The sequence below is a fragment of the Rhyacophila brunnea genome, unplaced genomic scaffold (assembly GCF_057557595.1).
Source record: "Rhyacophila brunnea isolate RB1 unplaced genomic scaffold, BYU_Rbru_1.0 scaffold_5, whole genome shotgun sequence".
NCBI lineage: Eukaryota > Metazoa > Arthropoda > Insecta > Trichoptera > Rhyacophilidae > Rhyacophila > Rhyacophila brunnea.
Genome location: NW_028233170.1, coordinates 10622820 through 10637079, shown reverse-complemented (window position 1 = coordinate 10637079; position 14260 = coordinate 10622820). Strand labels below are relative to the sequence as shown.

Below are 14260 nucleotides of genomic sequence, written 5' to 3'. Positions count from 1 at the left end.
ATGGTTTTAAAATACAATAAAAACTCAATTTTGACCTTCGACGAGCATGTCCCCCCTTAAGGGTACGTGATAAAAAAAGTTTGGAGATACAAGCTAGAGTGCAAAAAGCTCGGTATAATAAGGCCGTTACACGGAACTGAAAATATTAATCGCAGTGCTAGTTATTGATCATACTTCGAGTGCAATATAATAAACTTTTCGTAGAAAATGATGATTGTTTCATATTGAAATACGTTAATTGATTTTTTAACGAAAATCTTCATTTACTGCGAACAAGTTACCTCATTGCAATAAAAAATAACCAATAACTTGCATTAAAATCGTAAATGCCAATTCAAAACATCGGCCTCTCTATAGTCGGCGCTAGAGTGCCTGCGTCTTTTTATATATGGGTGCGTAAGCTAAGCTAGGGGTCTGAAAACTCTTGACACTGAAGAGTAGCACAACAATTTAGAATTTTTCATATGCCAAAAATACATTTTACATATGGGCTGACAGCTTAATATGTTTGACCTACGTGTAGCACACCAGCGATCCTAAACAAGTAGGTGGTTACCCCAAAGGAGCCTCCTTCAAGAACTTCGAGGGCAGACCCTCAAATAGTTGGATAGACTGTATGGGAGGTCTGGAAATTGGGGAAGATCAATGAGGAAGACCATAGGCGTAGACTGCACTCTTTGTTACATTGAATAATGTAAGATCCAAATAATCAATGAAGAGATTCAGAGTTTACTTGGTGGTAAATCATGATAATTTATAAAATGTATTTATACACTCGTATTCACATACATTTAAAACATTTTTTAAATGTGATTAATAACTGACATATTTAATAAATTGTTATGTGTACAAATTGTATGCTCACAATGTTCAGGTCTTAGCCCTGCGATATGCAATAAAACGTCAATAATTGCAATGGCAACAATCAATAGTTGATCGTACGATAACTATACGGGACATTCATTGCATTTGTGCGATATGAATCAAATTAAAAATCAATACGCAATGTATTATCAAAAAATACGTAATTGAAAACATTACAATGCACTGTTCGATACAATTATATTAGATGTAACTGATTTCATAATAGCTATTGTTATTACGCCAATATTAGATATACGACGAATGAGAGAGATTAGTCACAGTTTTGTTACAATACAATCTGAAATTTCTTCATATACCTAGGTAAATATCAACTGGATGCTACCACGTTGATAACAAAAAAAAAAGATAATATCCCGCGTAATAGTTGAATAATTGTTAATTTCATTGCATTTACGCATTTATAACGGTGTAAAGGCAGTAGTAGATATCAAAAGAATGACGAAAATATATACATATATTATGTATTTACCTATATTACAAACGAACTATGAATAAAATATGTTTGTAAATACCTATATTACAAAATCACAATAAATGCGTAATTAAGAATTTACATACAAAGTAACACTTGCAACGATAAAATTTAAAATAGAAAGAACACAATTAATAATATTATGGAGCGTTGCGTTGCGTTGGAGACGTCTTGGCATTCGACAACCTGTCAAAAAAGTAAGATGACCAGACCGGAAATAAACTAGCGCCTCTGTCGAGGAAGCGGTTAAAGTAAAAAACCTCCGCTGCTTTTAGATAGAGTTGCATAAATTGAAGCACGCGTAAAAATTCTCATACAAAACTAAAGTAAGATTTTCTTTTATAGCATATTTTAAAAATTGGGATCCAGTCAGGGTTTGATATCGCCAAATGCCTATACTATGTTATTATTAAGCCTTGCGGCTGAAGTACGTTTAAGAGATGACGATAACAAGACCGGTGTGCAGCTTTAGCTGGCTCAAGCTCATTGCCCATACGTACACACACATAAGGAAGAATCAAGAAATTAAAGACTCACCAGGCATGAAGTGCAGCAGTATCGCGGTGACAGGATACAAGGAGGGGCTGTAGGTGATGTCGGGACAGGCGTAGCCGAGGACAGAGACGACCCTGTCGGCGACCGCTCGTCCCTTCCTCGTCAGATGGTAGCCCAGACAATGCGTCGACTCCACAAAAGGAGGCAGCATTATCGGTTTGTCGGGCAACTCCGTCGTGCCGAATACCTTAAAATTGAAAAATAAACGCTTAGTTTCTTTAAGAGCGTACTTCAGTGAAACGGCAAATAATTTTCAACAGTAGGTGCGACGAAATTTCTCACTAGTCGCCAATCGGAGACCGACAGTCGAGGTGTCCGCGCGTCGATTTGTTTTGTCATGGCGTCGGATGAAAATATTCTTAAATCGTGTAAAGATGACTAAAAAACTTTACGTATGTACTTAAAAAAGAAAACATGTCAATGAATATACTATTATTATTAGAAATATAACAATAAACATAACATTAAATGGACGCATGTTGGATTTTTATGACAAATTATATTTCGTTCGGCACGCGTCATTTGCACAATCCGCACATCGCCTAGCCACGATCTTTTTAAACCATGCCTCAACTGAAGTATAGCTTTAACGGTGTTAACTGTCGATTATTGAAGGAAATGGATTGTATTAAATATTGTAATAATATATAGTTTAATACAAATAGTTTAATAATAAGACCGATTTCGTCTACGTCAATTGGAAATTGTCAACTAATATAAAATAATATATAATATATAATATTACAGCTATTTATACTAACGAATTTTAAGACAAAATTATTTATTGAAGATACTTAATATGGACAATATTTTTAACAAAATCTAAGAAATTTTTCTGAACACTACATATTATTATTGTGTTTTATTTTAATTAATAACACAATATTTAACATCAATGGGTATATTCTATAAACAAGCTATCGACGGTAGTTTATCATATTTATGTATTGATGCGGTTAATTGTTACAATAAGTTAACCTAAACTGTCAAAAAGTCCTATGTTTTAACAGCCCCTCTTGACTGTGTTAATTTGTATAGCAAGATAGACAGTTTTTGACAGTTTAGTCGACTAACTTATTGGTAACAATTATAATACCTCAATCCATAAATAATATGATAAGCTACCGCCGATAGCCGCCTTGTGTATAGAATAGACCCACAAAGTTAGAGAAGGAAAGTTGCCATCAACACCAAAAAGGGTGCATTGTGTGTTAGTCACACAACTTAATTGTTATAGATTGTTTTAATATAGATACAAGCCGACACATAAGTAGGTACAGGTGAGAAAACATTGCAGGAATAATTAGGAAATAAATAGGTTCCATCAATTAACAGTATTTATAAAAAAATGAAATATACACAATATTCTAAATGGTGACTGATAATAAATAAATTATTATATTAAGCACTGTTCAGTGTAGATTTCTTCAAAGTGAGCATCCGGCTTTACCTTCTGCGTGAGCAGCACCTATTCAAAATTTTTGATAATTCCAAACAATCGCAATTTAATGCGCTGGTGTACTGCACTGCCAGTCATACAAAATAGGATTTGTGGTTTGTTCCCTTTCCTACCTACCTGTCAAATTCACAAAATAACTGCCTTTCTATTACTACCAGCGTGTTTCACACAATTACCATGCTACCTCGTTATTTTCTGATTGCCTTCGTATATCCATGATATTGTATCATTTGTATATATCGTATTTTAGTGCGCCGAGAACCGAAAAAGTTGGAAAACAACTGGTTTACCGTGTACCTTGGTGGAACACCATAGATATAGGTAGATATCACGATGAGACGAATATACTGCATACTTAATGATAAATTATCTATATTGGAATGAGTAATTTCCCTGTTCGTTCGTTACATTTGTCAATTACCTACCATTTTTTCGGGTTGAAGCTTCATTCAGAATATTAATTATCTCGGGTTAACTTCAATTAAATTCTCGCTATGTTTTTGTGTACTGGTCACGTCCGTTTAGTAAATTATCTACTTTTTACTACCTCATAATATTTTAAGTATCAATTAAATAAATTTTAGAAACTAAAAAAATACTCAAATATTGTTTAATAATAATATAAATATGATAATGGCTATCAAGCTTATATTCTGATCACAAATAACATTAAAAAATAAACAATATAATAATAAACTAATGACAAAATTAATTGACAAATATTCACGGGAATTATTACAATATGTTAAATTTAGAGAACTCAGATATAATGGAACTGAAATAGGTACCTAACGGGTGTAGAGTAACAGGCAACCGCAGCCAATCGATCTTGAGTGTGGAAAAATATCGGATAAACCTAAACACAGTTTATGCACTGACGCTCATTCAATATTGCTGTATTCGAAGATTGGAACACACATTATTGCATGTCTATAATGTGTGGTTCATTTTCGTAGGACACATTCAAAATGTAGTGTATTGGGGTATAGCCTATCGGAATTCTATTTATTAATCTGTTATGTGGTTAAATCTGACAGTTTGGTCGAAAATGACTGTTTGCACGTACGTGCAATAATGGTGAAAAATCACATGTGTCTTTCTTTTATTATTATCTGCATCATTTCTGTATTGTTGATATTTTTGTAGATCCGCATCGTAAGAATACGCGAATAAAAAATAATATTCCTACTGATATAAACATAAACATTTTATAATGTGTTTGTATCGACATAATGAAAGACTTTACCTACTTTAAAAAAAAACGTAATCATAAACATTTACTTGGTAACAACTTGAAAACAATCAAATCAATAGATATTAGATAATTATTCACAAAATTTAACAGATAATTATTACTATTTAATTTATTGAAAGATAATTTTACGGTTGATAAAATTGGCATACACTGATACATATCGGTATTTCTATTAGACTCACAATTTGACCCTTAATCAAGCAACAAGTGTCTATGCACGAGTTATCGTTATTATTGAGGTCATATCGATAGCAGTTGGAGATATTTTATCAACAATTATTTTTTAATAACATTTAATAAAACGATACGATGTTTACCCACTTATATAAGGCAGGGAGATAAACAATATTCGCATGTTACGTGGCATAAGAACAAAAATGCTAATAGAATGGATCAATAGGAAAAACAATAATTGGAGGTTCTATCGGTTAAAATCTCGCCCGCAAAAGCTTAACGCAACAAAGGGAAACGTGAGTAATTTTCGTGGAACGTGGTTCGCAAGAAAACTGTAAGACGAATCGTGCTTTCTTATATAAACATAACTCATTTTATAGTAGACATATTTACACAGTATTAACAGTAAAACTATTTTTATGTTTGTTTACTTATCAATTGTGTACATAAAATACTCCACAATATCGTTAAAGTGTAATGGATATTATTAAAGAGATATCGATTACATCGGCACGTAATAATGATTAAGTATATGAGTATATAGATCCACCAGTATAAGTTGTCCGCTGAGTGAGGGCGACACATGTTAACATTTTAACATTTAGGTATAATTCAATACTAATTGTTTATACTGTGATGACTGGATGAGGTTAGTTCTAAATTCGAACGCCTGACGATTTATGATGATATCTATCAGTGACGTCCCGTGGGGGTAGGCAGATTGAGCGTCGCTTGGGGGCGGCAGTTAACCAAAGGGCGCCAAATCGATGAGAATCATTAGGTATATATAGAAATAGCTTCCTAAACTTAGTAATAACGGAAATACCTTTCCATTGAAAAGATCAGCTTACTGGTTGGAAACAAAATGTATTAATTAGGGAGTACTTTAGTTTTAACAGGAATTTATTTTTTTTGTCGGGTTCGAGATGTCTAGTTTACTTCCGTTGTCCTTACACGTCACGTTCTTGGTGAACAGCAATGACACGTGCATACCTAATTTAAAATTTATCCAAATATGTTTGCCAGTCACTCGCGAGTTTTGGAAATTGTCAGGTGTACTTTTAAATGTACCTATCTGCAACCGTAGACTCGCAATATTGTCTATCGAAGCAGAGATGACATTTAAATTAGATTTAGTGGTATATATTTTGTTAGTAATGTATCCATACAACACATTTCTTAGATATTGGAGTCATGAAAGGATGATTAAAAGTACCGTATAAAAAAATGTGGCGGCATTTTGTCTAGGAACGTCATCGATATCTATAGTAGGGACTTAGGAATTAGGGTAACTCAAAAGTCCATCTTTATACATACAACAAAATGATAGGGTATGCTAAAATTTCCTGTCCACTGGGTGGGTAACAATCTATTTACAATATATCTTCATATTTATAATATACATAATATATATATTAGTATATACTTTATGTATGTAAATATGATAACCACATATAAAAATCGAAAATTATCACAACTTCGTTAAAGATAATGATTTTAAAATTCTTCAACGCGCGAATAAAAAATGAACATGAAAAACCTTCCCTCCACTCAATTTGGAAATTTTCGCTATTGCTCACTTCTTACAAGATCTACATAACTCTTTCCACCCACCCTCATCTCAATAGCAATACTCATATCAATAATTATAAATAAATTCAAACATAAACTGTTTTTACTCAATAAAGGTTAAGACATCAGCGATTCACGTTTCGTATTAAATATTTTTTATATGTGGTGAAGAGGTAAAAAGTTTATATTAAGTATGATGATTAATTAACAGTACCTATCGCAATAAACAAGAATCCGATAATGCTGATTACAGATGAGATTTCGTTATAATCCGTACGTATCCCGATGGAAATATTTTTAATTATTTCCCCAAGTAATTATTATCCTTTAGAAAAGTCTTTATCGCAGAAAAGGTAATCATAATCTCTTTATACCAGTGCTTCCTTGCTTTGATTAGCTTAGCTGAGCTTTTCGTTTCGGAAATAAGCGAATGAATATCTGCCAAAGACACTCCGTAGATGTCAATAGCCTAGGCCCTAGAGCAGTGTTTCCTAATTAAATTTTGCCACGCAACCCTTTCATATTTAGTATTTTAGCGTAACACACAAAAGGTCAAATACCGTTAAATTGAAAAAACATTTTCGCGGCGGAACGCAAAACTACATATTATTATTGTTAATAATAATATATATACTATAGTCTTATGGAAAGGAATAAATTACAAAGGCAGTTCAACCTAAGCCAAAATTGATCCGCGTGGATATAAACCTGTTTACCATTTATATTTGTTGTGTATTTTTTCGCTTTTTGTAGTGAATAATATAATACGAAAAAACACCCGAAATATCTATAACCATGGCCCCCATATCCTGAAGCGGGCCCCCAGGCCCGGATCTATGGCGGCGCCCCCACCTATCGCTTAAGGGCAGTGTGATTTTCTATAGTAGTGTTCCCCAAGTAGTTTTCGCGAAACCCCAGGGTTAATGGCGTACCGTGTAGTTTTAGAAATTTTTAAATAAATCCAATTGAACGCATTGATCGCGACCACATTTTGTGGTAGCCAAGTAACATGCAGCCCTTCGCCATATTGGTTTTTTTGTAAAGCCATTTTGTAAGTCAAGAAACACACTTAAAATAATTATAAAGTTAATTTCTACACGTGAATTATCGTTCAATTAAGTACATTAATCATAATATCACATCAAATTACACTACACAACCGTAACTTTTAAAATGTTAATAGTCATTAAGGAAAATAGCGCCACAGGCGACTTTTTTTTACTATTCGAGAATATTTATTTTGTGGTGCGTATTTTTTTTCTTTCTAATCCCGGGCCCCCAGACTAGAGCCCAGTCAGCCCCCCTTGCGGGGGCCATGTCTATAACACTAACACAACAATAAAATTAAAGCATGAAATAATGGGTTGCTGATGAAACTAAATAACCCCTAGTGTCTATAACCCGAGGAACGTAATTTGTTTTTGAAAAAAAAAGTAAAGAAACCGATTAGTGTGAAGTCTAAAGTCGCGACCACGTCACATGATGTAGCTACATAAACATGTGAAAAGAATCGATCGGCAAACACGTTGATTTTGTTTATCAACCGAATTATGACAATTTAGCCGATTTAGCGGTTCGCACCGATCTGACAAGCTTCTTGCGAACCGGTTGATACCGCCGTCCGGTGCATTAGCTCTACTGCCACCAAGTAAATAACTAGGCGTCCCATTCGCAAGAGCTTATTTTTAAAACAACAAATCGATCTGCCAAATGCTAATTGAAGACGAATGAAAACGGTTCAAGGACAATAATAAAATTCCAGATTAGTTGGCAGGGTATAAACGTAAATGGCAGTTAATTATTCAGAGAATAAATTAACAGGTTATAGCTAATACGGGTAGATTCAGTGGCGAAGGGTGGAGGAAGGCTGTTAAGATCCGGCATAAATATAACACACTAAACTTTGACAGTCATACTTACTTGTTTTCATTGAAATAAGACTACAAATTACAGTGTTAGTTTTTAAAAATCAATTAAACCCTGCCTAAACAAAACCATAATAGTTTTGGCATGTTACGGGCGATCCGGCAAAAATAGTACACACCTTATCAGTCAAACTTATTTGTTTTTGTTGAATTAAGAATAGATAATATTGCATATTATGGTGTCTGCTAGTTTCTTTAAATTCATTAAACCCTGCCAAACCAAACCATAATAGATAAAAAATATTCTTCAGTCTATAAAATATCAAAAAATATGTGCGATTTAATGGCATAATTGTAGATATTTGTTAACACTATCATGAATTTGTAGTTGTGAAAATGAAAACAATGACGTATGACTGACAAAGTTTAGTGTAGGATTTATGTCGGATCTTAACAGCCTACATCTACCCTTCGCCACTGCGTATGTTAGCGCAATAAACATATTAGTTCAATGGAATATTGTCATCAGACAAGATGCTACTGTTTACATATTGTGAAAATCATTCTATAGACAGCCATTTTAGTATTAAGCAGAACTGTGGCGATGTGATGAATTTGCAAAAAAATCAATACCAAAAATTGAGAACAAGAAATAAATTAATTAATTAATAATTCAACGTTAAACGGGTAGCATAGGTAAAACATTAGGTACTAAGCAAACTGTTACATCTATTTGCTAAATAAAATTTATACATTTTTAATTTTCCATAGCACTTTGTCCGGCGATTATCTAATGTAGTTCCAATCTTATTATTAACTAGTGATTACGCTGAAAATGTTTCTTGAATAAATCGTTTCGTGGTGTGTGAAAAACGATGTAAACAAAATCAAAGTTGGTGATTAAATCAGTTTGAAATGATATACAAAGATTATGAATTATGAACGAATATACAAAGTTACATGGAAAACTCACAATAATAACACATTGAAAATAGTTTGACCTGTGACAGACAATTCGCATTTTGTCAGCTGCACAATATGCAATTTATTATCAAATCACAATATCCGTAAACAAAACAATACGCAGTTGCATATTTTGCGAGTGAAGACATTATTAAAGATTAAAGAGTTTGTTTACAATACATTATGATCTTTGACAGGAATAACTATTACTATTCATGTAATTTTATAGTTTATCAAGAACAATAAATAATAATAAATTAAATAAACGCATGTCTATGTAGCTAATAATTACAAATTTAACAATTAACGGCCATAGTCCAATAAAGATAATTAAAACATACAATATCATAATTTCCAACAGTAACACTTGCAACAGGAATATTTTGTCAGTGGATTGAACCAATATAATATGCCAGCATATTCGTAAAATATTTAAATTAAAAATATGAATAATTTCAACAAAAACAAACGCTTTGTACCTATGTATGAAATGAATACTTACTTTAAACAACACAATAAATAATTAAGCATTACTAATTGCAATTATGATTTAAATTTGCGGTAGAAAATGTTTTTACGATTGTTATGTTTTATGAAACATAATAATTATTTACAACTCATTAGAAATGACATACAATTAAAATAAATATACTGTTTAAGTACATTGTATACCTAATATTATATTTAAGTTGATAGGTACTTAATACTTCATTGATAATAATATGTAAGTATAGCGAAATCATTCCGCTTGTGCTTCTGCAACAATACAAAGAAAATTTAAGAGATTTTTCTTCTGCTAATTAACTATTTTGCAGTTTATTTTTCGGTTAAAATTAAGGACAATGTCATTAAATAAAACGTGAAATATTACTTAAAAATAACACTGTAATCAGTAGCCTCGAATGTTCTCAAGTTTGACTACAAACTTAGTTGTTATCATAATTTTTTTATCGTTATTAAAGAAATTTACATGTCGAAAACAGTTTGAAAATAACTTCCGGCGTAATTGAGGCCAATTATGTTTTATACGCGAAGATAGAATAATGAATATAAGTATAGATATTCTTTATACCTACACCTAGATGAATTTCATTTAATTTTACACTTCCAATTGTGGTGAAAATAATTATTGTGCGTGCACGTGGTCAGTGAATGGACCAACGATATTAACAACAATCTACGTAAGTAAACAATTATTTTATCACCTCTGATGATTGGATTTATCTGGTTATATTTTTACTACAGTGGTATAAAAAGAGGGTCGAAATATTATTTATTAGGTTTGAAAATTATCTCCTATTTTTAATATATTGTAAAAATAACTGATACACTGCATAATATCTAAATTTCTGAAGAGTTATATTTTGTCAGAAGTATAAGATTATTATTATCATGCATTATAAATTAAATACAAGATTACGCAAGTGGTTTGCGTACTTAATTGGTATTTAAACACAAAGTTAAACGAGGAAATGCATTCATGGAAATATTAACAAACAAATTATGTCAGGTTTGTGCATGCTCTCGATAAAAATAGTGCATCTGTCATGATATTATGCAAATGTTAAGTAAACTCGTGATCTTAGTTATAATTTTTAATACAACCAACACTGCGATTTTTAATAAAGCGTATGATAAACGTCTATAAATAAACGCACACAATGACAAATGAGACGATTATCATTGAGCGTGCCAAGTAATAATAGAACAATGGCGACTTAATTCAGAGTAAACTATTGAAAGTGGAAACGAACCTGATTGACCATGTCCCAGTAGAAGCCGTCCAGCATGGACTTGCCGTGCTGGTGCTGCCGGCACAGCGCAGGCCACAGCTGCGCGCGCACATTGCTGTTGATCGGCCAAGAGTTCTCCCTGATGAGCAACTTGGCGTCCCTCTTGCGGCCTTGCTGCAGCAGCGTCTGCACCTCGCCGAAGGTTTTCAGCGGCGGTCGCTTTCCTGCGGGGGCGAGATTCAAACAATTAGTCCACTTGGCGGGAGGAGAACCGAGCTCCAACAAACTGGGATACGGAGCGGAGGAGAGACGCTTCTCTACCTCCCCGTCATCCTCCGGCACATAGTTACACTCTTCCACTAGCACAGGTTGCGAACTCGCGTTCAGGTTTGCCAACTCGATAAACATGTTACATTCGGATGTAACGGCACGCGACACAGGACGGAAGAGTATTCAGCGGGCGAGATAGATGCCACAGACGACGCGTCGCACTAACGAGGGATAATTGTCAAACATCGTCATTCGGTTAATTTAATAACTGGTTAAGCACACGCGAAGTGCGGGATGACCGTACTCGAAGATAACTCGACGTGCACTGTCTGCGTCGCGGTTGGCACAACACTGATCAGCCGGCCGTCTGCGTTGCTTATAATAATAATAATTGTTGTCCGATAACGCGCGTAAACATAAAGGACGGGTCGCTCGGAAATTGCATCGTTAAGTTCAGCAGCGGGTTCACGTATATCCCCCCAAATCGAGATAAGATGTTGGCGGGCGGCGGGAAAGGAAAGCGGCGGTTGCAGCGGAAACGGATGCACTCGGGCGCGAGACGCCGCGACGGCTGTCGGAGGAAAACTCGACGCGCGGGACAGCGACCAACACGTGAACGCTAACTGAGTATACAGCCGAGTCCAATGCCGTTTCAATTAGTCGAATGAGAGTTTTACATAAATTCAATATCTTGTGATCTGATCACTGGAAGGATAAGTAATCTTTTTTTATAAAGCGCCGTTATCTTTTATGTTGTCTCATTAGTCAGTAATGAGCAATTTAGAAATTTGTCAAAAACGTCTACAAAAGTTAGCAATTCTCCAATAGTCAAACGATGTTAGTAATATACTAATGATGAAATTGTGCATGTATTTATATTAATTTCGCCAACAAAAATGACAATGACAACTTCACTGCACGACAAAACAGATAATTGTGGGTTTTAAGATCTTGGGGTAAACCAGTGGCGAAGACTGCCCGTTCGACTGGGGCGTAGTTAACTAATAAAAATACAGACCTAGACAGTGACTTGTCAGTGTTATATAATAGTTAATAACCCTACAGTAGAATGAGAAAAAGCGCGACATACCCGGCTTAACCCGAAATGTTCATAAAAGGCGGAATATGTTTAGATTATTGTGTATAGAAATTTACGAAGCATTCTTATTTATTACCAACTGAACGGCACTTGTGACTTCATACAAATTGTTGTTATGAGTAAAATCCAATAATACATAATATTACATATATTTCGATGTCGAATGTAGAATAAATTGATTTTGCATTATGTTACAGTTTCAATATGTATAATATTATTATGTTATGTCAATGTAAACGTTAAATATTCATGTAGTATCGAAACTTTGCCACTAGGAGGCTTATCTTTGCTGCTACTTACGAAACACCATTGCAAGTTAAAATACATAAGTAATATACACATTTAACAATGTATTTATTATTGAAATATTAAAATTTGTAATCACACGATATAAGGGTATTCTCGATTAACTTTCTAGAAACACTTGCGGAAGTACGATAATAAATATTGATCATAGAGTTTAGAAAAAGTTTGTAAATTGTGATATTTATTTCAAAAACCGATTATGGGTGTAAGATTAAGTGACCATATCAATTGGCCACCTTATTGATGACGATTTAACAAAAATTTTGTACTACATTAGTAAATAATTAAGAAAAGTACTGTTGTAAAACTAAATATAGATAAGTACCTATATAAAATGAAGACACCTAATATCGATGGGACTCTTCCTCACAGTGAGCTCGTTTGGCCTTATACCTTTTTTCCCCCCGATTGTCTCATAAAGTAAATATTATTGAGATTTGTATATCAGATAGTATGAGATGTAAAGATAATCAAACGGGTGATAATTTGATACTGAACAGTGATAGGATCAGTGATCAGTGATAACTGACAATATAACACTGATAACGATAAGTAAATCAGATAACAGTTAGAAACAATTAAAAAAATGTGTAAATAAATATTTATTGTGAAATTTCACGATTGTAGACATGTAACACATAAAAAAAATAGACTCGAAGATTGAAGCTCGCCCAAACACATGTTGGAGAAAGATTCTCTCGGGCGAGTTACAGCGATCCAATTCAAAATCAATGTCCACGTCGAAATATAAAATCTAAATTGTCGCCAGACAAAAACCGGAATAGCTTCAGCCTAACTAAATAACTTTCCTTTCCATAAATTGTATTTATAACGTTCGTCCCCAGTTAATTAAAACAAGCCGCATTTTATTATATTTTTACTATTGAAGGTAGGTGCATACTTATTGCAGTAGAAATAAAATAGCACCGCAGGTAAATAATTTCCATTATTTTCGTTACAGTTTAGTCTTAGCCTACCTTAGTTAATGCTTCAAATACACTCTATGACGATCGGTCATATATATGTCGAAAAACCCGTTTCTTATGTTGGCGTCCTGTGTCACAGGGTGTCACAGAGTGTAAATAGGATGTCATAGCTGTCATACAATATGTATGTATAATATGTCGGAATGGCATAGATTTGATCATAGACACTAAAACGCTCTTAGCATATATGTGCCCGATCGTCATATACTCTATTTGAACCTTATGAATTATTATGATACTATTCTTTAGAGATTAGAATGACAGTTTGGATTTAACTCGAAAATTGCTAGCTTGTGAGTAGATTTTTGAAGTTTTGATAGGCATGCATAAATGAATAGATAAGTCAAGTAGGTGCATGCACTTGATATCACGAGTGATCCTTATCAATAGAAGTGAACCTAACGTAATCCAGTTTATAACGTTTATAAGTACTGCCTTCGTAAAAAAAGTAATTACATTTCACCCATTTTTCGCCTGTTTTTCAAAGAGTTGAAAACAATACTGGGTCCATAACTTCAAATTGCACCCACTTTGGCCCAGTGCGTAGAGCGGCAATCGTTTTGTATAAATACGAAGCTGGTCAAAAATTGCATATTGTTTTTTCAATGTGTATTATCGTTCTAAATATTCTAATACAAGAACTCAATGGGTTAAGGTTAAGCTAAT

The 14260-nt window shown here is 33.7% G+C and overlaps 1 protein-coding gene across 3 annotated transcripts in view; it reads right to left on the bottom strand.

Moving 5' to 3' along the window:
- The window catches only part of sky (GTPase-activating protein skywalker), a 218303-nt gene that overhangs the window by 190142 nt on the left and 13901 nt on the right, over positions 1–14260 (bottom strand). For all 3 annotated transcript variants that reach the window (XM_085955806.1, XM_085955807.1, XM_085955808.1), the window contains exons 3-4: positions 10955–11157; positions 1895–2099 (exon numbers count right to left, since the gene is read on the bottom strand). In XM_085955806.1, coding sequence (XP_085811932.1) covers positions 1895–2099; positions 10955–11157 — 408 coding nt within the window. The remainder of the gene's footprint in view (positions 1–1894; positions 2100–10954; positions 11158–14260) is intronic.